Raw genomic sequence first — 27500 nt, forward strand, 5'->3', positions numbered from 1 at the left:
CGATGAAGATAGGTGGTGTACAAAACAAACAGATGTATTAGTATAACGCTCAGGAATAGAAAAAGTCTTTTACGTTTCGAGCCTACACTCTTCTACAGAAAGGGACACAGCAAAAACAAGGAGAGTCCCAAGGAGAGAAAAGAAAGTGTGTAGTGGCCAACGATCTATCATGGCGACTGATATATATATATATATATATATATATATATATATATATTATATATATATTATATATGGACCGCTGAAATCTACAAGTTCATTTCACTCTCTCTGTTTAATTTCTCTTTGCCTTTCTGTTGAAGAGCATAGGCTCGAAACGTAAAAGACTGTTTCATTTTTCCGAGTTTAAACTAATACACCTGTTTGTTCTTAATACACTTGTCTTTGTTTTTTGCTTTCCTATTAATCTCTACTATATATATATATATATATATATATATATATATATATTAATAAAAGGAATTCCAACCTTATCTGATTTTCACGTTTTATTTACAATCTTATAATGATATAATATAATATAATATAATATAATAAAGTAATAGAATGTTAAATATTCATTCTGATTGAACAAGTACTTTCATGCATTAAATTCTGCAATCTTCAGGTTCATGTAGTAGTGGTGACAGACAAGGTTGGAATTCCTTTTATTAATATATACTTCTATACACAATCACACACACCCGTATATATATATTATATATATATATATATATATATATATATATATATATATATATATATATATATATATATATATATATATATCCTTTCTACTAAAGACACAAGGCCTGAAAGTTTGGGTGACGGGGCTAGTCGATCAGATCGGCCTCAGTGCATAACTGGTACTTAATTTATCGAACCCGAATTTGAGCTCAAAACTGGACCGCAGACATGTAGGTGTACCGCAACTAAATTAAGATTTCAGTCTTTCGTATCGAAATACAGCCATGTTCTCATTGATTTCTATTAAACGGTTTCGTTTCCCAAAAGATGTATACCAGGAAGTGAATCAAAAACAAAAAAAACTGATCAGTTATAATTTCATGACTATGACAACCTTGAGGAGAGTAAGTGACAGTGAGAGCAAACTTTTGCTGATCGGTTATTTTGTTGCTGGAGCGGAACACAAGGTTTCGATGTATCGCAGCAGATATCAGTGGTTTTCAATGCATTCATAGAACTGTAACAATTCGACATGTATGTCATGGAGGAATACACGCAACAGCTCCTTTACAATCCTGCCTCGTCTGGCTTGTAATTTTAATTCAACGTTCAGTTTGCAAACGGCGAAATATTGATCTTTTATTTATTTCAATCATTGAAATGCGGCCATGCTGGATCATTTTAGTCGATCAAATCAGCTCTAATATTTATCGTTTAAAAATATTTGTAAATTACTTTATTATTCTCATTTTTACTTTATGGCATCCTAAACAAACCAAGAAAGGTTTTCAAACGGTGAGAGAAACCGATAGAAATATAAGCTTTAAAACGCATAGGAAGGGATTCTCCACAGTTTCTGTCTTTCAGTTTCACTCGTAAGGCATTGATCATTCGAGAGTCATAGTAAAAAACATTATTCCAAGGAGCCACGCAGTGGAACTGAACCCAAAACCGCGTGATTGCGAAGCAAACTTTTTAACCACACAACCATGCCTACCTCTGTGCAAAATAAGATTTTCAAAAATATTTTCAACTTTTCAAAAGCTCTCTATTTCTTACGCTGTTTCTTAACAAGCAACGTTTCTTTCGCTTTCGCATTTCTAAAGAATAAGCATAAAGGAAATGTTCGAATATGACAAAGGAAAGAAAAAAAATGCGATTGCGATTGAGGAAGAGCGTAGTAGCAAGAAAAAACAAAGAAATATTAAACAATTTTTTTTTAAATTTAAAATAGCGAAATATGAAGAATAAGAGCAGAAAGTAACTTTACTATTCAGTTTCGTCTTTTGGTCAAATGTCGACCTTTAAGTGAGATTCTATCGTGACTGCTGTAGCTTCACTTACGTTGACATCAATAGGATATTTTTTTGCTAACCTTTTTTTTTCTTATGAATCTCATTTATATTTGATAGTTTGACCCTCCTTAATGGAAAATGTTCGTGTCTGTCTTTAAAGGGAAAGAACAGTTCAGTAAATACATACATTAATAAATAAATAACCCTTCATATATATATAGAGAGAGAGAGGGAGAGAGAGAGAGAGAGAGATACAGATATATATTTACACACACATATGCAGGGATTAAATATATTCGTGTGTGGTGTGTGTGTGTGTGTGTGTGTGTGTGAGTGTGTGTATATTATTTAGCGTAAAAAAGCTTCAAGATTATATGAGACAATTTGAGAAAAAGAAATGGATGCTAACAAAATCCAAACCACGCCATCTAGTGGTAGTTCTGCTGTCGATGATATTTAAGAGCGAATATGGCTCCACTCCCTCAAACTAAAAATAAGAACTAATTTTTAAGCTTGCAGTATTGTTTTTGCTGTTGTTGCTGCTATCGTTGTTGCTGTTATCATTCTTCTTCTTCTTCTTCTTCTTCTTCTTCTTCTTCTTCTTCTTCTTCTTCTTCTTCTTCTTCTTCTTCTTCTTATTATTATTATTATTATTATTATTATTATTATTATTATTATTATTATTATTATTATTATTATTATTATTATTGAGTGAGAGAGCAGTGCATGCCATCAAAGTGACATTGGGGTAAAATATACGAAGCCCAATATACCCATCATGACTACCCGTCTGATAAAGGCACACCAGGCACATGCATCACAACCATATGTGCGCGACATGGTGATCTCATATCAAGATAAACAGCACATGACCTTGCAGGTGGGGCCCAGTTAGAATTTTCTTCAGGTTGAGTAGCCCATCCCGCTCAAAAGGTCCCTGAATAAGGGTTGTTTAAGGATGTTGAAAGAACCACCCATGTTTCCAGAGGTGAATTATTCAAACCCCAAAGAATCCCTCTCAACACATGGCTATGATGCCCCCCCACTACTTCTGCTCGTGATCAGAGATGCACATATCGTCAGCCACTAAGGGACATGCTCAACTGGTTAAGGTCAAACAACTGACAAGCAAATCTGTGGTATTGATCAGAATATTTGCTGTAGCCCATCTTTTATACCAAGACAAAACAATGTACATGATAACACTTCCAATCAGTTAAGATCAGAAGCCATGAGAGCCATTGCCTGGTACTGCATCAGGGCATTTATTATTATTATTATTATTATTATTATTATTATTATTATTATTATTATTATTATTATTATTATTATTGTTGTTATTATTATTAGTATTAGTATTATTATTATTATTATCATCATCATTATTATTATTATAGACGTTGCACAGTATACAATATCGAGAGGTTGTTGATTGAAGATAATGTGTCTACCAGGGGTTTCGTACTGTTTGAAAAGTCACAACAACGACCTCAGACAAACAGTACTTTACGCAATACGCGTGCAGTTCCAAGTAATGCCCACTTTTGCAATACTCCTAATAAAGAAGAAGAAGAAGAAGAAGAAGTAGTAGTAGTAGTAGTAGTAGTAGTAGAGTAGTAGTAGTAGTAGTAGTAGTAGTAGTAGTAGTAGTAGTAGTGGGCAGAAATATATTTTTCCGGTGGCAATTTAGTCACTTTATATGTTGACCTTCTTAAACTTAGAACTTAGAATCTTACTGCTGTCACAGTCTTTAGTTGGAAGAAACTATGTCGCCTTTTTTTAGGCTTAAATTAGGAAACAAACCCCATAATGGAATATGGCGGCCACACTGAAGCTAATATGTGATTTTATCTGTATAGATGCGAACATGACTGTTTCCAGCGGACGCAACATGAAGACCTTTGCATTTCTCTCCCTCCTAAAAATAAGTGTCCAAATCATTTGATTTCCAACTGCATATAACTAATCAAAGCATTGTTGCCATCAGGTTTGATATAAACTTTTCTAGATTTCATTCGCATTTGACGACTTGCATTTATTTGATTCGTCTGTTGCCTTTTTTTTCTATCTGTTTCTGATATTTTTTCTTTAGCTTCGTGTATTTAGAAATCGTAGAAGTACAAAAGTGAATAAAGAAAATAATTATATGGAAGGGGAAAGTGCTGGAATGATTTCCAGAAAAATAAGAGAATCACAGGATTATAAATAAATAAACAAATCTTGCTAATTTACTTAGGAATTATTTCCAACATAAGAGTTTGTAAGCCGATTTCTCTACTACAAAATTAGGTAATTGCATATTACACACACACGTATGGCAAGAACGTGTTAAAACAGGAACGAAGGAAGTTTACTATTTCAATGATATTTTTCTACGCTTCCTGCGTGTCAAAATGTACATAAAAACACATGAAAATCTGCCCCATTAAAACAGCTCGTTTGTTAAACTGTCAAGTATATAGATAGATAGATAGATAGATAGATAGATAGATAGATAGATAGATAGATAGATAGATAGATAGATAGATAGATAGATAGATAGATAGATAGATAGATAGATAGATAGATAGATAGATATAGAGAGAGATAACTTTATTTATTGGCCACACAGGGCTGAACACAGAGGGAACAAATACAAATGTAGAGCTTTTCTTTTCGAAGATGGAAATGAAAATGGAAAAAAATGGAAACAGATGTAAAATTCCGATCAAAAGGGATCGTGTATCACAGAAAGAAATTTCTTTTAAAAAGTAAGAAACAAGATTAGGTTCATCTGTGGAAAGAAAAACCTACAGAAAAGTCTACGGTAACCTCAGTCAAGGAGGAAATAAACACATCAGAGCAAAGTGCTCTCTCTCCCTCTCTTTTACGATTTACAGGATCAAGCTGAAAGTGGTTTCGTCACTCGCACGCACCATCTTTGCTACATTGACCCATCGTTTTTTGAAACTTTCACAAGACAAAACCTGCCTCTCCATTCTCACCTTCCTTTTCAAGTGGTACTTGAAAAAGTTGAGCGATTGGCCAGAGAGGTAAGTCTTTGTCTCTAATCCTTTCGCTCGAGTCTACCATACACATTCTTTCCCCATGGCCACCAGTACGATGAAGACTGCCTTGCCTTTCCGGGTGAGGGAAGGGGGCGGAGCGACTTCACACGATAGACTCGGCCGACAGGCGGACTTGTCCTACACCGACAGCAGCCGTTCGGCATAAGCCCGCAGGTCCGAAATGGATGGACACTGCACGAGTGCGTGCAGAACGGTTTCGTCGCTCTTACCGCATCTCTGGCAAGTCGGTCCAGTGTGTCTCGAATCGTGCCTGTAGAGCTTATCCCGAACAGGTAATGCTTCTCGATAGCACTGCCAGGCCAGGGATCTTTGGTGATTTTCCTGAAAGTTGCCCTGAACAGGTGGATCAGGTGTCTCTCGTCGACGCCCAGATTTTGCCCGAGAACGTCGTCGCACCTCCCCTCTACTAATCCTCTATAGAACGCCTTTGTTGTAATGAAGTTGCACAAATTTGGTCCCGGACGGCAGAGTTGCTTCAGAGCAACGCGACACTCACGGTGCCCCGGTCTCTGTTTGATCCACGACTGCAGTTCGGCCAAGGAGACGAGCTGCAGGAAAGTGCGTCGCACAAAAGGCGACCACACCTGTTAACCGTCGTGTATGGAGCGCCGGAGATGTCGCAGTCTCAGCCATGTCTGCGCATCATCAACCACGGCATGCCTAGCCCTCCATTTAGCGAGTGTTGACAGCAAATGCATCGCCTAACCATCGGAACGCTTCCCTTCCACAGAAAGCGGAAGATCATGTGTTCCAGTTTGGTGATGGTAGGGTCGGGACAAGGCACGACGGTCATACTGCACTCGATGACGGATGCGAGGTACGCGTTCGCCACCTTCGCCCGACCTTTTAGTCGTTATTTTGCCCCAGTTCTTCTCCATTTGGAGGTCCTCTTCTCCAGGTCGATAGATAGATAGATAGATAGATAGATAGATAGATATAGATAGATAGATAGATAGATAGATAGATAGATAGATAGATAGATAGATATAGATAGATAGATAGGCAAATAGATAGATAGGCAAATAGATAGATAGGCAAATAGATAGATAGATAGATAGATAGATAGATAGATAGATAGATAGATAGATAGATAGATAGATAGATAGATAGATAGATAGATAGATAGATAGATAGATAGATGGATAGATAGATTGATAGATAAGCAGTTAGATGAGCCTGTATATAGTAAGAGGTTTAACTCAGTAAGCTAAATAAGGTTGCAAGTTTTTCAGAAGATTTATGGCTTTGTCTTTAACTTTTCCATTTTTCATGAGAGCATCTATCGATCAGCATTTCTGATAAAGAATATTCCATAAAACATCAACGTATTTACATTGTAAAAAGGTTCTCACATTTTCTCTGTAGAATATTTAAGAAATGTTCTTTAATGATGGTTTAACAAGAAAAAATGTCGCAGATATAAAAGGAATTTTTAACGAAAAGTATTTACAGAGATATAATTTACATAGAGCGCATGTTCTTAATGCTCAATTCTTTAAGGAAATATTCTTCAGAATAGATTTGCCAATAATGTCTATATCGTAGAAATGGTGATCTCATATTAAAGAGATAGCGAGAGGAAATATCTTTTTTCTTCCTGCTACATCATTTTTTTACTTTACAGTGGAGTTTTTTCTCCTGTGTTATCAATTTTCCAATCGACCAGTTTTACGATTTCAATTTCCTTATACGCTGGATTTCTATAAAATACACAAATTTTCTGCACCATGTTCCTGAAATTCTGTCTTAATGATTACTAAAGCCATAGATGTAATAAGCTGTGGAGAGGCCATTTATACAAGTAAATTTGTATTCCTCGTTCAATCCATTTATTCTCCTTACATATCCAATTCTATTACAAAATATATGAATACATACGACTGCATTTCTCTTCCTTCATATATTCTTGCTATCGCATCTTTGTGCGAATTCACAACAACCTGGTTTCAATATTTATGGAATGATCCGAAAATTAGCATCAAGTATTTCTATTAATAAATATGATTGTTCTTTTGCAACTTCTCAGAAAGTTAGTGGATATTTTGTTCTTTAAAAATTCCCAACGAAGTTTTAATCCTTCATGACTAGGTATCTAGATATCCTAAATAGTTCTGGAGGGATAAGCTTATACATAAAACACCTCGAAAGTGTAAGAGGTGGGAAACGGCAGTACTTCGCACCTGTGATTTTAGTGTTTATCAAAACAGAGTAACTGTAGAATAATTTCGCTACTTTCTTCTTTAATGAATATTTAAATATTTGGCATCATTAATTAACCATGGAAACAATAAACTTAGCTTATAAAAGCAGTAAATCTTTTAAAATACGGCACAAAATATATTATGCATTAGCTTGCAACCTCATATTTTTTCCAAATTTTTACAACGTACATCTTTGTAAGAGACAGCCAGATTTAAATAATTTCGGCAAAAAACAATAAAAAATTATGTTAACATTTCACCGCGAGGAGATTCTAGACGTTTCAGATTTTAAGAAAGCAATTTCCTTACCTGTTTATATTGACGATCGAGTTCCGTGTCATTCAAGATTTTGTCTGGGTAACCAATCATCTCGCGCATGCTCTCTGCCTGGAAAGAAAATTCCGAAACATTTCATCAAACACTTGTCATTATTTATCACTAATTCATTTCTACCTCCATCGCCATCCACTGCAGACACACACTCACACAACACGGCCACGGCACAAACACAAATACACAGGTGTGTGTGTGTGTGTGTGTGTGTGTGAGTCTGTGTGTTCTTTATTTAATGATCCGAAATGATAAACGGCAAAATCGACCACAGTAGGATTTGAACCGGCCAAATTACCGCAAAACAGTTTATCCGATGCTGAAGCAACTGTGCCAATCAGCCATTGTAACACACACACACAATCTTTACAATTCTTTCAATATAGGTTTTATTTAATCGATGAGTATTTGTCGAATGGATAACTAGTCTCTGCTAAAATAGAGCGATGCAACTCAGCACACGGGTTTACAAAATCACATACACGCACACTAACACACACACACACACATACACACACACACATACACATATTGACATATAGACACAAGATACTGTTTCCCTACTATCAAATCAAACTTAGAAGACACTTCCAAAGATGCTTGGCACAGGGATCGAACTGAGAACCATTATTAATGACTATATATATATATTTATACACACACACACACACACCACACACACACACATACATATATATATATATATATATAATATATATATATATATATATACACATATAATATATTATATTATATATTATATTATATTATATATTTTATACTATATATTATATATATATTATATATAATATATATATGTGTGTTTGTGTGTAAGTATGCCTACGTATATTTGCATAACTAGATACATGATTTGAATTATGTGCATCAATATAAATATATATGAGTTTATGCATGTATGTGAGTGTGGATATCCATGTGTATGCATGTTTTGCATATATATATGTATACATACATACATATATAATATATATATATATATATATATATATATATATATATATATTATATATATATATATATGTATGTATGTATGTATGTATGTAAGGATAAGATCGCTAATTTATAATAAAATAACGATTTTATCAAGTGGTCAAGTTATTTTAAGATTAGATACCTTTTGCCCAATTTCAATCTAATTTTGAAAATGGAAAAGTGGAAGCGAATTTGTAATTTAAGCGCGGAAATCTATTTTTTTAATAAATGGTAGATATATAGATAGAAAAATAGAGAGTAAGAGATAGCGAGAGTCCGAGAGAAAGGAAGAGTAAGAGAGTGGGAAAGGAGAGAGAAAGGAGAGAGAAACAAAGAGGGAGTATGTGGCGATAAGAAACAGAAAGGAAGCAACAAAAGTAACAACCCACGCGTAGACGGTGGTCACCTGACACTAGTCTCTATCTATGAAACTGAAATGCGAAAAATTTGTTTGTCCTTTTTTGGGATTGGAACTAGATGCACTAGATGGGGTCGGATTGGCTCCAAAATTTACAGGGACATGTAAAAAGAGACGAGTAAGTAAGTGGAATAGGTTAGAAACTCCTATCTCAAAAGCTGTGGCTACTAGGGTAACAAAACCCACACTTTGACAAGTATTTGCCGTTTCTCACTTTCGCATACCAGCCTGTGTTCCTCCATTTCTCTCTTTCCTTCCTTTCCTCCAATTTCTCTCTATAACGACGTTTGACAACTTCGCCGTCTCTCTGTCACTCTTTCTCCCACCACCTCTCTCACTGTACGTCAGCCGCAAAAGTTTAAATATTCCCGCTACAGGTTTTTTAGAACGGTGAATTATTACGTTGATACAAATTGGATTTTTATGTGAAAAGGGGTCTAAATGGAGCTGGAAGGGGATTAAAATTTACCGGAGGAGACGTTTAGGAATTCTCTGTTACATCAAGTTAAAAAAATTGCGCCAGCCTTTAAATCGTCAATGTGTTGCCGTCCGTCATGAAGCAGTTTTGAATGCCTGCCGTGGTGAGTCTACTGTCGTGAGAAAGAATCACTTCAAAACTTGGTGTTTAGGAATTTTCTTTTATATCAAGTTCAAAATTGAATGCCAGCCATGGTGAGTCTACTATCCTCAGGTTCTATCCCTCCACACTTTGGTTTCCAATATATGTTTTTATTCAGCTCGTAACTTAGTGTTTTGCTGTCCGCCTTGAAGCAGACCTTTCCTTTGGACTGCCTGATATTTATGATTGATCTTTCAACATATTTTTTTTTTCAACTTACTCAAGATCTTTTGTTCTTTATAAATCGAAGAGAGAGAGGGATAGAAAAAGATAATGAGTAAGAGAAAGCGAGGGAGAGTCCGAGAGAAAGGAAAAGTAAGATAGTGTGAAAGTGAGAGAGAATGGAGATAGAAACAAAGAGGGAGAATGTGACGATAAGAAACAGAAAGGAAGCAACAGAAACTAACAACCACACCCTCACCCGCGCGTAGAGCGGGTCACCTTAAGCTAGCTTATATATAAATATATGTTAATATTTTAATATTATGTGTGTGTGTGTGTCTGAGCATGTGTGCATGCATACATGTGTGTGTGAGTGTTAATATCATGTCTGAATACTATTTTCAAAATTACGATATCCTTTAAATACGGTGTTCACATTAGTATATACATACACTGATCCATATTTGGGTATATGCATACAGTCATGTATGTATGTATGTATATATATATATATATATATATATATATATATATATATATATATATATATATACGTCTGTGTGCGAAATTATTTATAAATATTTACTCAGCAACTGAATAGATATAAATGTTGTTTTGTAATAACAATCTTATACTTTAGCATTGACGTCATTGTATCTGTTTGTTCGTTCGAACAGTCTCAGAACAGTTAAAATACAATCCTCTGGGAATATTTGCAAATGACATAACGTATTAACGTCAATATCATATTCGTATCTGCAGTCCTGCCAATAATATATTTGCGTTCGTGTGTGGTGATGAATTTTATTTAGTATAAAACAAGTTCATGTTTTCTAGGTTACTTTACTGGGTTCATGTCGCAGACGAAGCCAATTTGGTCCTTCCTACTATTTCTTTGATAGTAATACTTTTAGCATATGCTCTATTCGTTTACATTAATTGGGATATGTAAGAAATTAACTCTTTAACGCAGAATAGAAAGCGAGATATTATATGTTTGCTATTATCTAGTTTTGTTCTACGGGTTTTTAAACTATGATTTGCGTGAAGACAATTTTGTATGGAACAAATAACAGATAAACAATCAGAGAAGAACCTACAAGATGGCTGTTATAATATGCGTACAATGTTAATGAACTAGACTCCACACTCTGAAAAGTTCCGATAAAATAAACCGACGTCAATGTTAATTATGCTCACTAATGTTAGCAGAAAGACATTTATAATATTGGCGAGTGTTTCGACAACCTGGGTATATAGAATTGAAGTAATTTCAAGAAAATTATCGGATCAGTTATAATCGATCTAACTCCATCTACAAGTCACGGCTTGACTCTCAGTCTCCTGTTCCCGTTGATTGAATCGACGGAACAGTTCTGCTCGAGAGCTGAACGTGCAAGTGGCTGAGCACTCCACAGACACGTGCCCTTAATATAGCTCTCAGGGACAATCAGCAAATGCGACAAGGTTGGCCATTTGATTACTGCTACAACTCACTTTTTGCCAGCTGAATGGATTGGAGCAACAATAAGTAAATGTTGTTCAGGGAATCGAACTGATGACCTTATGATCAGGAACCGAATACTGTAACCACTTAGCCACGCGCTTTCACTCAGAATCAAATTACAATTTAAGGAAATTTCCTCATCAAAAGTTTGCCACAGAAGAGGAATTCACAAAATATTTATGGAATTAGCAGCCATGCATACCAATTATTAGAGGAATCAATCTGATATTGAACTGCTTAACTGAGATTCACTTTCTAACATGTGGCTACATTGAACAGCAGACAATCACGTATTCGTTCCACATGAGAGATGAATGCATCCAACTGCATGTTACCTGCAGCTCAATTGTTTGAAGCGTGGAAACGCCGTTCCCCCTCCCCACCATTTTGCGTTTAGAGTTGAAATCTTGTAGAAAATATAAACTATAGTTATAATAGACGAAGATTCTGCTTATAACTGATATTCCCAGTCACTATTATTTTAAATAATAATCACTGACAAGGGTATATTTTTGTAGGCAAATAAATATTCATTGCTTTACAACTCTTTTCCTCATTCTTGTCCATATAAGGAAACAAAATTACTCAAACAGCTTTTTAGTTTAACAAATTTCTTTTTAACTTTAAGAATACACAACGAGGACGTAAAACTATTGTATTTAACCATTCTAAGAATCAACGACAATTTCTACTGAAGTTGTTTGATGATTAGTAAGTTTGAAAGCCAATTATTCATGACATTATTTAGAAATTGATGGAACATTCAGGAATCCTCTAGAAAATTACATTTGTTCCAAGCTTATATATATATCCATGCACAGAATTCAGCGTTTTGTGGCCAGTTTCTTTGCTTGTATTAATTATCTGTCTTGTTAGAGATGTCACGGTTGCATCACACGTCAAGTGGAATTTATACAGTTCAAGAGAAAAGTATTTTCTGATCTAAAACCAGGAAAATTTCTTGCGAGTGAAGTGGTAAGTTACGCAGCTAAGAACACTCGTTAAATGCTAAATATATTAGATTCCTTTCATTCTCTCCTTTTCTCTCTGCTCATTTTAAACAAAGCATTTTCTTTAATCTTCAAAGCGATGCCCAATGCTGCTTCTCAAACAGAATTTAGTAACTTTGACTATTGTTTCGAAATCCATTACTTCATATCCTCTCACAGAAGAATAACATAAAAATGCATTAAATAAGGTTTTGTAGCATAGACAGGATGTTTGATATTATTTGGAGGAGAAGTGGTGTGTTTGATGTGTGTGTGACTGACTGTTCGAAGAGTTCTAAAGGTGTATAATGATTCTGGCCAAGAATGGAAATCAGACTTTAAGAAGCGGCACACCGGGAACATAACTCCTCTTACGAAGTTCCATACACAGACATCACAATATTATCTTACTTTAAAAATTAAAACAATTACAACGTTAGGAATTTACAAACCTGTCAAACAGGCAATGACTTAGTCAAGGGAATTAGGGATGTGCAAGTGAAATGAAATATTTTAGTTTAGGTATCTCACTGTATTAAGTGAAGTATTAAGATTAGTTTAGTGTTTCCAAAATATCTGTATAACTTGTCGTTTCCTTCTCATAGAAAAAAAGGCAAATAACGTAAGGCAGATTCCATGCTGTTTATGGCGGCAACTAACAAAGAACTACGCTCCTTGTCTGGTGGATTTGTTAAGCAGTTTAGATACTCTTTTTTCTTTTACTCTTTTTACTTGTTTCAGTCATTTGACTGCGGCCATGCTGGAGCACCGCCTTTAGTCGAGCAAATCGACCCCGGGACTTATTCTTTGTAAGCCCAGTACTTATTCTATCGGTCTCTTTTGCCGAACCGCTAAGTGACAGGGACGTAAACACACCAGCATCGGTTGTCAAGCAATGCTAGGGGAACAAACACAGACACACAAACATATTCACACACACTTATATATATATATATATACATATATACGACAGGCTTCTTTCAGTTTCCGTCTACCAAATCCACTCACAAGGCATTGGTCGGCCCGGGGCTATAGCAGAAGACACTTGCCCAAGATGCCACGCAGTGGGACTGAACCCGGAACCATGTGGCTGGTTAGCAAGCTACTTACCAAACAGCCACTCATTTAAAGCATTTTATTTCATTGTATCATTCGTCGTTATGTAAGAAACATGACGGTCATATACACCAAGGTTCCATAAGACATCACGAAGTTGCAATTTGTTGCTTTTTGTTAATATAATCACTGCTGTAGCTAAATGCACATGAAATTTCTATAATATATATCAGGAGCATGTGCGACAAAGTAGAGGCCGTGCAATATCATTGAAGCAGAGACTTTCTCTAAACCAACGATACTGTTTGTTGTTTTGAAATGTATGAACTCCTGGTTTATTCCTAAAACAATAATCTTTGATTAATTCCAGATCTCTAAAATCAAAATCAGCATTGATTCCCCAGCAATAAGTTCATGTAAGACGGAAAAAATATATATAACTAAACTGTCAACATTGGTAAGACAACACAAATTGAACTTGAAAGGCATCATTCAAACTATATAAATATCGCTTTAGATGCTAACGGTTATGTACCTCGGTTAGCTCTGTGTATACGAATGAACGTAGCGGATAACGTTGATGTATTTTGATTAGATTTTGACAAAAAGAACATTTTATCAAAAGATAAGGAAATATGTTATGAAATTTAACGTCAGTATATTGAAGATTGTGTTTTAATGTCTGTCACAAAATGAAGGTAGAAAGAAATGATTTTGCTTAATTTCGGTTCCGATTCGCGACGCCTTACAGGAAACAAAAGAAAACACCTAGCACCTGACTCACAATTATAACCAGCAAGGTTGCATTATCAGAGAATATTTCTTATGGCTTGCACCCATCTTAACCTTGTTAATCACCAGCAAAATAACCGGTTAATGAGTGTCTGAGATACTCGTAATGGTTTGTGATGTAATCAGAATTAGTCAGATAAGATTAGTCGATAATATCAACCCTAGAACTTGATTGATTGTATCGAAGCCCGAAAAATAGAAGAATACTTTACTTTGACGAGATTTGAAATCAGTACGTAAAAAGAAAGGGAAAATACCACAAAGTCTTTTTTTTATGTTTCGTCGTTCTAAATATTCGGCCAGCTTTACTGCCTTTCTAAGGCAACCGAAATCAGAGGTGCCAAGGGTTTTAATTAGACAAAAAGAAGACAGTTGTGCAAGACCAGGTTTCACATATAACACTCCTAAACAGCTCTAATTGTGAGAACAAAAGCGGTGGAAGATGTTGACATTAGTTAAATGAATATTTTGATGGAGTGATCTGAGACAGTGAAAATGTTACTGAGCTGGGAACTTTGAGATTTGAGATTTTACTATAAGCATGTATTTAAGCATTTAGTTTAGATTCAAAACTTGAATTTTTAGTAAAACTGTGTCGGGAATTGTTTCTAATTTGAATGGTGAACTATATTCTTACAAACTGAGATAACGACAAGAAAGGAATATTTCTCAGTAATCTTTTATTAAAACAGATCTTCCCCACCCCCACCCCACCACCACCACCACTCTGTCGTAAATACATATTGTCTTCCTAGAAGTAAAAGCTTTGTAAATTAATACTGTTTAGTTTATTTAATTATTATTATTATTATTATATTTTGTTAATAATGGAAGTCTGATAATAATAATTGAAAATTCAAAATAATCAAATGAAGTAGTAGAAAACAAACAAAAATATATCAACAACAAATTCGTTTTTTAAATGCTACTATTTATTAACGGTGATGTCAAAATAAAAGAAATTTTGTTAAAGTTACGAAGTGTCAATCTATTTTTCATATTAGGAGGTAATGAAATGTAATTTTTCGAAATGAAATGCTATTTGAAACACATTTTGTCACGATGTCACTTTAGGTAATTTCAATAGAGCTGCATCAGATACGTTTATAAAAAGAATTTGTATAGAATATTAAAAGAAAAAAAAATGAAAGAAAGTGATTGTGCGATAGTTTTCGTTTCATTTGTGTTTAGATACTGTGAACCTATCAGAATATCTACTTCTGAATCATATTTAATCTGTTATCGTTACCATAGCTTTTGAAACAGCGTTGCCATAGTAACACTTCGCCAAAATGGTATGCTGTAGTTGAAGAGATTTGTAACTATTAATTTCAGATTAAAAAGGATTAAGTGTATACGATATAAAAAAAAAGCGGCAGGATTCACAATGAAGCACTCCAAATAAAAGATAGTTTTTCTGATATGAAATTTTGAGCACAATCAGAATTAACCAAAAAGATGATGCTTTAACAAATATATGTTAGATGCCATCATTTACATATGTGTTTTATATGAGAGCTTCTACGTGCTATAATCAACATCTGTTTGTGTTGGTTCTTTATTACAAGCAGATGTGTGAATGTGTATAACTGGTACTAATTTTATTGACCTTCGAAAGATGAAAGGCAAAGTCGACCTCGGCGGAATTTGAGCTCAGAACATAACGGCAGACGAAATACCGCTAAGCATTTCGCCCGGTGTGCTAACGATTCTGCCAGCTCGCCACCTTTTATACACATATAATAAATATATATATATATATATATATATATATATATAATATATATATATATATGTGTGTGTGTGTGTGTGCGTGTGTTTGTGTGTGTGCATGTGTGTGTGTGCGTGTGTGTGATGGATTCAACGTATGAGTCTCCAGGGGAAACCTCAACTGAGAAACCTCATAAAATTAGTGGTTGTGTATTCCAAGGTCACACGTACACTGAGCATAATTCTCAGTCGAATCATTGTAACAAGCTACGAATATTACAATACAGGCAATGAGATAGGCTTTCAATGTTTGCATCTACGAAATTTCACAAGGTTTACCTTGACACGAAGTTATGGGTAAAACGCCTGTGCAGATAGGCCGATCAGTGGGATCGGATCTGTGACCACCTTAATCGATATATATGCATTAGTCAAAAATATTACACGCACACACACACATGTATGTATACACACACATATACATATGTATATATGTATATAATATATATATATATATATATATATATATATTATATATATATATATAATATATATATATATATATAATATATATATATATATATATATACTTTATTTAAAGCATATTACTCTACCACTGTTATTTGAGTACTCTTTTTTCCACCTTGTTTCACATTTATGTGTTTACTCCGGTATATATATATAATATATATATATATATATATATATATATAATATATATATATATATATAATATATATATATATATATATATATATATATATTATATATATATATATATATATATATATATATATATGCATACATACATATATATATGCATACATATATATGAATATACTTACATATATATATGAATTTACTTATATGTATCCATAGATATACACGTGTGTGAGTGTGTGTGTGTATGTTTGTGTGTGTGTGAATTATTCCTTAAATAAATTTCAGTAAAGTGTTTCCTACCTTTTCTCGCGCAACTTTCCGTGTGTCTGTATCCATCCATTCCAGTTCCTTAAGAATTTCACTGAATGAATCCTGCAAGTTTCTTATCATTTCGATCATCTGTAATGAATTAAAATAAAGTAAAAATGATTTTCACGTTCATGTTAACTTCTTGGTCAATAATTAGTATGAAATTCAACACGATAATTACCACAGTTACTCGTATAATACATACGTTAATCATAATATACAATGCTTAGATAAATCTTGACAATCATTTAAACTCCATCGTAAAGTACGATCATAAGTTATAATAAGTAGCGAAAATTGCAACCGAATGCCATTATTATGAGGTGCATAATCACAATCTATCTTCAAGGATATCGCATTTTCAACGCTATAATTACGGGTCATTGTTTGCAATCTGCAGCAAATTATCTCTATATCAATGCAAAGATTGAATTTTAAATGATGAGATAATCACTTTGCAGCTATAATCCGGTGATTGGGAACTTGAGGTCCACAGATTTAGTATGAGGGCGCTGTAACTTGTAATCAAAAGTTTAAAAGGCAGTACTGTAAAGGTTATTATTACTCATTTACAATATAGCAATTTACTTCCGTATATATCATTCGACTGGGAGGTGAGGTTATTCTTTAATAATAGAATAGCTGTATAGTGTAGTCATTTGAACAACCCGGGGCCGATGGGAAATGAAGATATCAATTTGAATAATAGACACTGTTATAAATGGTAGGAAAGATGGCAGATGGTAAGATTTCATTTATAAATGAAAAATATATATGTTGTTTACGCAAATAGAATACAACACAAATTCACAAATGCTTATATTCATACATACAGGTATACGTGTGTGTATGAGCACCTTATATATATTATATAATATTTCTCCAGCGTTCGTTTTTTACCGTCTTTCCGGCCAAACGACCCTCCATGTTTGTTTTCGTTCGGTTTCTTTGTATGTCTCCACTTTCCTTTTTTTGTTCCCAACTTTGACCCTTCATAAATCCAAAATTTTATTTTGGTATTTATGGGAGCAACTGTCCTCGAAGACTCATATCGTCGCTCAATGCTCGAAATAAGGAGTAGATAGATAGCCGACAACTGATGAAGGATCATTCTTTCTGTTTTCCATGGGTGGTACCCAATAAAATATTTTCTTGTTTCATCTATTTTATTGGTACTGTTACCCCAACCGCCACTACGAAGTTCCTGCAGTAAATCTGCGGTAACAACAGGGAATCGAAACTGTGCTGGTGTTTTGCTCATCATCTATTTATATATTTTGTATAATTCCTCCAAAATATATATATATACTAGCAGTATCGCCCGGCGTTGCTCGGGTTTGTAAGGGAAATAACTATATAAGCATTTTTAGAGAGTTACTTCCCTTATAGATGCCAATTCGGGCTTTCTTAGCCATTTCTGTTTTGGTGTCTTCAAGCCATGAAGTCGTTGTTCTAAAAGAACGCTGGTCTCCTTGACAACGCATTGCGACGTTGATTTCCTTAAACTCCCTTCCCCACAGCTTCACGAGGAAGGGAAGAAGGGGGAGAAGCAAACACAGGTGCGGGTGTTTGAGCGTGGACGCCAACTCCGCCGCCATTGACACACGAAAAATTATGCATTAAAATGGAATAAAAAATGATGTTAAATTATTTTTAAAATCGTAGACTCATCGTAGACGCGCGCTAATAGCCAGACGGGCTTGATATTAATCACGACTATAAGATACCCGAATTTGGTTAAACTGCACCGAAAATGTGGGAGGAGTTAGGAATCTAAATCGTAGGAGACAGACACTCACACAACTACAGTTTTATATATATAGATATACATACATATTAATGGCGGTGCATCAGCATGGCCGCAGCTCTGAGCTGAAACTAGACAATATATATATATATATATATATACATACATGAGTTACGTGATGGAATATGGGGAAATATGGGCCAAATATGTGGAACCTCAGAAGTGGTAATATCCAAGAGGTATATACTGCCGGCTGCTCTTCAGGCCAAGAATATCTTGACTAGATTAAAGGACATTGTTGGCGCAAAGAGAAGTCCATCAAGATATGGAGTGATCACTAGTGATGGCGACGTTATGCCTCCATTCATCTTCCGACTCGGAGGCCTACATCAAGTGCCTGGAGGAGGTAGTGCTGCCTTTGGTCAAAAGGGTGGCTGCTGGAAGACCCTATATCTGCACCATGCCATCAAACAAGCAGGAGAGCACAGTCATCGCCCCTAACATCTGGCCACCTAACTCCCCAGATTGCAAACCCTTGATTATTATGTGTGGGGCGCAGTTGAGTAAAAGACCAACAAAACTCCTAACACCAAAGATGAACTGAAGAAAATGATTATGGCAGCATTCACCAACTTAAACAAGGAGACCGTCCAGAAGATTTGCAGGAAATTCCGAAGTAGTCTTCAGTTCGTGGTTGAAGCCAATGGCGATTTTATTGAATGAAATTACTGTTTTGTATTTCACATTATTTTTACGTATTTTTGGTTAATATGTCTATTAATTTGAGAGTTTTCATTATTGCGTAATTTTCATTTTTACGTAATTTAGACGACAATATATTCACCGCATTTGTATATTTACATATATGTATATATGACTGTGTGTATGTTTGTATATGTGGGTGCATGCATGTAGATAATGCATTAATAGTCATGTTTACAAAGCATAAGTCTAATAAAATCATAATCAATACATCATCACAAACCGTTATTAGATGATAGCTAAAACACACGAAACAAAATGGGAAACAAAACTATAGAATTTATAGTTTTATTATTAGAATAGCGAAAACCTTTCTTCGAATACAGAGAAAAATATATTGCGACGCATTTTGTTTGGGTGGTGATTGTCGGTGGAAAGGTTTGCTTCAATGACAATAATATATTGACGGGTTCTTCTGGAATATTGCCAATATTGGCTTGAAAATATTTTTAGAAAAATAATTTTGTCTTCATACACATCACACACATCATGGTATGTGATAGAAAAATTGCATGGGTCAGTTACACACATATACATGTAAATAAAGACAGGTAGACACAGACACACACACACACACACACACACACACACACACTCTCACACACCCGTGAGCACACATATATATACATACATATGCTTGGGTGATATTTTTGTATGTAGTGTTTGCGTATATGTGCGTGCGCGTACGAATGGTATACTACAATTTTTACTGACTCACGATATCTAGAAATCTGTCAAGATATACAATTTTAATATCATAATTGCAAAGAATTGTCATTGTTATTTTCTTTTTGCCTCATTGTCCGTACTTGCATTGTTTCTCATGGAATTTCTCCTTAAAACTGTCGGTAAAGGTAACATTTTAAGCAGCCCAATTATTTTGAATGTAATTTTATGTAGAAAATACTCCAATTACATGGCATGGAACCAACAGATTTTCACTTGGTTCTTTTCATAAATTTGGTGTGATACACGAAAGCGTTTCGTTGAAATTACTTCGATGGCTCAGGAAGAACAAATTAGAAAGAACTGGGCAAAACCCAACAACAACACCAGAAATAAACAAGCTCGTTTCATTGTTACTAAACATAATAATCTTTTAGAACATTGCTTGACATTTCAGCTGCATCTTAATTCACATCGGAATATAAGATGAGAAAGAAGAAAAGAAAAAGAGAAGATAATGTAATTTTTAAACAACGATTTTATCTCACCATTATTAGAGAAATTCATTACAGCTTTTTAACATTCCATCCGTAGCAATTTGCATAGATCATTAGAGAAGCAAAAGAATTGCATGGACAACATCAAACTAAGAATATGTAAATATAATCGTTAATGATAATATAAGTCATTTTCACATTAAAACAAAAATAACAACAAAGAGAATTAGAAGCGATATTGCATCGTTAAGTAGGCACTAAACATAAGTGACACATCTACTGAATGTAGTTCAATTACTACTTAAGTGAGCTTTCCTAACTCTTTCTTCTGTACGGCCACCTCTACAAACTGTCACACGAGGCATGTCTGCACACAGACTCGCAAAATTATATACACACACGCACTGTACACATACACACAAACGCACACATATTTATTTACATATATATAGACATAAATGTGTATATATATATATATATATATATATATATATATATAAAGAGAAAGAATGAGAGATACATAGATAAAAAATATATATTTACATATATACACATTCATATATCGTTCCACTTGTTCTTTAACAGACAGTTATCCTGCTAAATCTATTTGTGTGTGTGTATATATATATATATGGATGCATGTATGTTTGTGTGTATGTATGTGTTATTATCATCATCATTATTATTATTATTACTATTATTATTATTATTATTATTATTATTATTATTATTATTATATTATTATTATTATTATTGAGAAAGAGCAATGCATGCCATCAAAGTGACACTGCGATGAAAATCTACGAAGCCCAATATACCAATCATGACTAACCTTCTGATAATGTTACACCACTCACATGCATCGCAACCATATGTGCGCGACATGGTGAACTCTTATCAAGGTAAACAGCACATGACCTTACAGGTGGGGCCCAGTTAGAATTTTCTTCTGGTCGAGTAACACATCCCGCTCAAAAGGTCCCTGAATAAGGGTTGTTTAAGGATGTTGAACGAAATACCCATGTTTTCAGAGGTGAATTATTCAAACCCCAAAGAATCCCTCTCAACACATGGCTATGATGCTCCCCCAGCTGGTAGAATCGTTAGCGCGTTAGACGAAATGCTCAGCGCTATTTTGTCTGTCTTAACGTTCTGAGTTCAAGCTCCGCCGAAGTCGACTTTGCCTTTCATCCCTTCGGGGTCGATAAATTAAGTACCAATTGCGTATTGGGGTCGATCTAATCGGATGGCCCCCTCCCACAAAATTTCAGGCTTTATCCCTATAGTAGAAGGGATTAGTATTATTATGATTTCTTTTCTGCTTGGAACTATAAAAGAAAAAATTCCTTGGAAAGGACACCTCTCCACCATGAGTTGCAGAGTCTCGGAACAACTCTGATATTTGAGTAGATACTAAAGCTGCAGCTAAACAACATAAAGAAGAGAAGGCCAGAGTATTTTGATTAATTACAAAATTATACCAGTTGTCAGTTATTCGGTTCGAGTAAATATTTATAGTTTCTATGTTTTTCCTCTTTAAAATCTCTTTATTTGTTTCATCACGGTGAATCATTTAATATTATTAGAAAATAAAACGACTTCGTCTTCTGTATTTGTATTACATATTCTTAGATGAGAGCAACACACGGTTCTGTTAACAAGAGCATCTCGTGTTAATTAAATTATGTTTAAAATCCATTATTATTGAATTACAGACTGTAGATTTGAAAGATATTTAAAGTCGTCTCCTAAATCACTATTTATCAGTCGATATTTTCAGCGGGACATTCACTGTTCAATTTAATTCCGACACCCAACAACTACCATTATTTCAGTGCTAACTAAATTTAAGGAATGAAAAAGTGTAATTAACGAAGGTTATTTCAAGCTGCAGCAATTATTAGAATCATATCAGTTGTTTTGAAACGTTTTAGATGTTGCGAATGCATTTCTTCAATGGTTCATAGACAATAATTTTAGATTTAAAACTGTTTATGTTTAAAATCATTAAGTTATAGTTTAGTTATCTATCTAATATGGTAGTTAAATTTTATTAAATGCTTCTTTTAAATAATTTAAATGGCTAACAACTTTAACAGCAATTTACTAATGACAAAAGTAATAGGTTATTCATAAAGATTTTGGTATATATAGAGATTAACTCATCGAATTATGGCATAGATACAGATGTGTGTCCTTTAAGATTAACTGATTAGTTCGTCGGGATTTAGGAGAGGGGCATTTCGTATATATGTCCTTATTCTAAGGATATCCAAACGTGCCTCAGTTGAAATTATTGTAAATTTCTTGTTTCCATGGCCTTTCTCAAATTTCTCACGGTGTTTCGTTAGATATAACGGCGCTTTGTTCAGTTATATCCAACCTTATGAAACTGACACCTATTAAGGCGTGAATCGTTTTGCGCTACAGGAATTGTAAATGGAAATTCACATAGTTCTGGGGAACTTTTAATTTTCCCTTTTTTTTGTTTCTTGTTTCCAGTTTCCAAAGTGTCTTGACAGCTTAGTCATTAATTCTTTGATGATTATAGCAATATCGTTGACTGTCTGTCTAAGAACGACATGTATCTTTATAGCGCTCCTTTCTACTATGCTGGGGACTTGAAAAGGAGTACATCACGTTGCTTTCATTCGTTTTCCTGCTAAAGTGCAAACAGAGTACTGTAATATATTTAATAACCAAAACATTGTTTTCAACTGAGATTTCGTTCAGCTGTCATTTGTCACAGAATTAATTGATCGGGAAAATGTTTTCTAGCAACTCGTGTATTAATCGGTGTTTTTTTTTTACCGTGCTGGATTACTATAATCTTTCTCCTTGAATCCTGCTCAGAGCAAGATTATAATCGGATTATATGTGTAAGAAAAGAAATCAATATTGCATTTAGTAAATGTATATACTCACACACGTATATAGAAATTTACATAAATATGTGTTCTTGAATTTCAAAACATATTTTGTAGACATTACTGTGTGCATACATATGTACATGTATGTATGTATGTATGTATGTATGTATGTATGTATGTATACAAAGTTAGGGAATGGTGTAGATAAAATGCAGGCTATATATGTTTCCTAGCTAATGGAACCTCGGAAGTAGTAATTATCCAAACGAGAAGTAATCCGCTCGCTACTCATCGAGTCAAAGATGCCTTGATAAAAAAGAGTTAACATTGTCGTCAAGGGATTCATGTTGACTGCTACTAATCGTGAGCTTTGAAACAATTTTTTCAGCTTTTCGAACTTCGATAAGGAAAAATTTGTACATATCTCTCTCTCTCTATATATATATATATATATATTATATATATATATATATATATAATATATATATATATATATATATATATATATATATATACATATATATATATATTATATATATATATATATATATATATATATATATATATATATATATATAATATATATATATATATATATATATATATATATAACAAATTAAAAGGCCAACTTTTTAGATTATATATATATATGTGTGTATAGGTATGTATATATGTATGTATGTATGTATGTAGGTATGTATGTATATATGTATGTATGTTTGTATGTATGCATACACCCTTTCCTTATATAAGCATTATTTTGGTTATAAAAAACACGGAAACTAAACTTAATTGATGAAAACGAATGTCATAAAAATCTCTGGATTTAGAATCTGTGGCAAAATAAAAAGGAATCATTTGATATTGCAAAATTAACGTCTCTAATGAAATGGATTTCATTTTTATGGTAATGCTTTTTTTTCTTCAGCGAGCCAAGGATTAATAACGTCAACTATATTTGATACGATTTGAAAATCATAAGATTTCAGCAACAATTTATGTGAAAACGTATCTTAGCTACGTCTGTCATTTGAATTGATCGCTCCTGGTCTAGAAGATTGATGTGAACTTTAAGCAAATTTGCTGAAGGCACTTCAACACTTCACCTCAACAATTTCTATATTTTTTCCCTATCGGTGTTGTGTTCGATTGGCACGGACTGATTTTCTATTTCGAAAACTATTTACTTTCGCTAAAATTAAATGATGTTACTGTATAGTTATACAAAATAGAATTAGATATTCATAACAAAATGTAAATAAGCATTGCTTCTGGTAACACCACGTTGTAGGTTCTTTTTAATCATATCATTCACTGTTCACCCTTCAGTTACTGTTTAATAACTTTTGCAGTAATACTTTAAAAGTTTCATTTCGGAAATACAATCATAACCAATCAGAAAGGAAGCGAAAGAATACAGCTATAACAACAAAACTTCAAATTAAACGAACAACAGTTCGGAGAATTATTAAAAAAATTAAAGAGACTGAATCTACCGCCGAGGGACCTGGACGTGGCCGAAAAGAAGTGCGCAAACCCCTCAGCTTCGTAAAAATGCGAGAGAAAAGATACGGCGAAATGCTGGTCGTTCTGTCAGAAAACTGGCTGCCACAGCAAAATTAAGCCGAACAACGATGTATCGAGTACTGAGAGGAATCTCAGCACCCAGCCCTACAATTTGCTTCACCTCCATTAGCTCACGTAAATTTATAAGGCCTTGAGACTGGAGAGAAGTCCTCTGGTCTTGCGTTAAATTGTTGAAGGCACGCTGCCCAACTTGGTGTTCACCTATGAAAAGAAATTTGACAGCGAACAAAGAGTAAGCCACCAGAAGGACTGACTTTGAAGTCTATCTAGCTTCATTCGAGGAGACTCGTAAATTGAAGTCAAAATCCACCTTGACGTATGGTTTGGGCGGCTGTCACAGCCACTGACAATGTTTCCTCCTTTTTTTTGTTTTTGTGACTTCGGGTGTTACAATTTACAGCCAGCGATAGATTAGCTACATTCAGGAAGCTAAACTGCTTGCATGGGTGAATGAGCACTTCCAAGGTGCGCCTTGGAGCAATGCCAATAAATACAAAGGAAGGGGTATTATATGTGAACTCTCTATTACTGAAAAATTAAACATTATACAATCAACAGATAACATCCTAAAAATTAGGGATGAAAGCTCTCCCTGCATCCACAAGCAATATTTTACACCCAGATATTTCAAAGAGGAGTCCCTATAACCCAACCAGGATAGCCCCTTTCCGAAACGTGAACACACATAGTAGAAACTCCACACAAAGAAGAAATATGCCCCAATAACAGTATACAAAAACAAATTGACCGCACAAAAATTTGCCTAAAAGATAAATCCAAGGGAAACAAACATCCAAATGATGCCACCCAAAAGTAACGTCCCTTAATTCATTGATTCATTGTTTTATTCATGTGAATTTACGTGAACCTACGTGACCTAAACGAGACTGTTTCCCAAAATGGAGGCGAATTCCTTTCCAACATGTGATCGGCTTCAAAAATTGTTAAGTCACTAGGATATTTTTCTACTTTACTTAACATGAAACCAATGGTAGCCTTAATTCACAAATAAAGAAATCTTATCCACCAATCCGGTGTTGAGGACTCATTTTCATTGTTGGACATTTACGCATGTATGTGTGTATGTATGTATATATATATATATTATATATATATATATATATATATATATAATATATATATATATATATATATATGTATATAGTAGATCAAAAAAGAGGAAGAACAAACACAAAGAAGCAACCATGCAAGGACATGCTACATGTAAAGTATTGGCAGACGTTCGGGGAAGGAAGGTATGAAGGTTTAGCATTTCGAGCAACGCTCTTCTTCAGAAACAGAGGAACGTCCAATAGAAACGAAAACGGACGGAGAAACTCGCCAACGATTCACATGAGGTTACATTTTGAAAAATATATATAATATATATATATATATAACAATAACATTTTCTATGAGGTTATTAACAACTACAAACAGCAAAAAACAATCAGAAACCTCACCACACTCATACGCCAACACGGTCAGGGACTCACAGAAGAAGAAAGGGATTATATCACCATTTTCAAATGCAAGCCCAGCCTTTTTTATGGCCTTCCTAAAATCCATAAAAACAAATACATCACCGAAGCCTGCAAACTCTCCACTGACATCCACATCAACATCAAAGCACCGGAGGACCTAAAGCTAAGGCCCATCGTGGCTGGTTCCTCCTGTGAAACACACCGCCTGAGTAACTTCCTAGACATCCTTTTGAAACCTTTCCTTACCCACATCAAAAGTTTCATTAGGGATGATCTGGACATGCTCAAACACCTCCCGAAAACAGTTAACGAGGAGGCACTCCTGGTATCCTTTGATGTCATCAACCTCTACACCAACATCCCACATGAGTATGGTATAGAGGCAATTGACTTCTGGCTAGAAAACCACCCAGAGACATTCCCTGACCGCATTAACAAGTCTTTTATTACAGAATCTCTCAAGTTCATTCTGACAAACAATTTTTTTCTCTTCGACGACACACACTACCGTCAAAAATGTGGTATTGCGATGGGTACCAAGGCTGCACCAGTCCTTGCGAACCTCATAATGGGTTACTTCGAACTGTCACTCTATGAAATATCAAGCCAGAAATTTGGACATGTTTTCCACACCTACCTAATGGAAAACTGGAAAAGGTATTTAGATGATTGTTTCATCATATGGAAAGAACCTTATGAAAAACTCCTGGAATTCAAAACCATACTAAACAACATACATCCCAACATCCAATTCACTATGGAATTAAGCAAACATCATCTCCCATTCCTTGATCTCCTAATTATAAAAACACCTAAGAACCAAATAATAACAGACATCTACCACAAACCTACAGACTCACAACAATACCTCCTCTTTAGTTCATGCCACCCAAAACACACCAAGACAAATATCCCTTTCAATCTATGCACCATTGTCTCGGATCCAAAAACACGAGAAATACGCCTTCAAGACCTCAAAAAAACACTATTACAACGTCAATATCCCTCCACCCTTATAGAGTATGGAATAAAACGCGCCAAAGAACTAGACAACACTACACTGAAAACCACCCAACCTAACACCACACACAACCTCAAAATACTTCCAT

At 34.5% G+C, this 27500-nt stretch overlaps 1 protein-coding gene across 1 annotated transcript in view; it reads right to left on the reverse strand.

Annotated features, from left to right (window-relative positions):
• LOC115217982 (neprilysin-1) overlaps positions 1–27500 on the reverse strand; it is a 391622-nt gene that overhangs the window by 76422 nt on the left and 287700 nt on the right. Inside the window, exons 11-12 of the mRNA XM_029787719.2 lie at positions 16770–16868; positions 7540–7617 (exon numbers count right to left, since the gene is read on the reverse strand). Of these exons, the coding sequence (XP_029643579.1) occupies positions 7540–7617; positions 16770–16868 (177 nt within the window). The remainder of the gene's footprint in view (positions 1–7539; positions 7618–16769; positions 16869–27500) is intronic.

The sequence above is a fragment of the Octopus sinensis genome, linkage group LG12, assembly GCF_006345805.1.
Source record: "Octopus sinensis linkage group LG12, ASM634580v1, whole genome shotgun sequence".
Taxonomy (NCBI): Eukaryota; Metazoa; Mollusca; class Cephalopoda; order Octopoda; family Octopodidae; genus Octopus; species Octopus sinensis.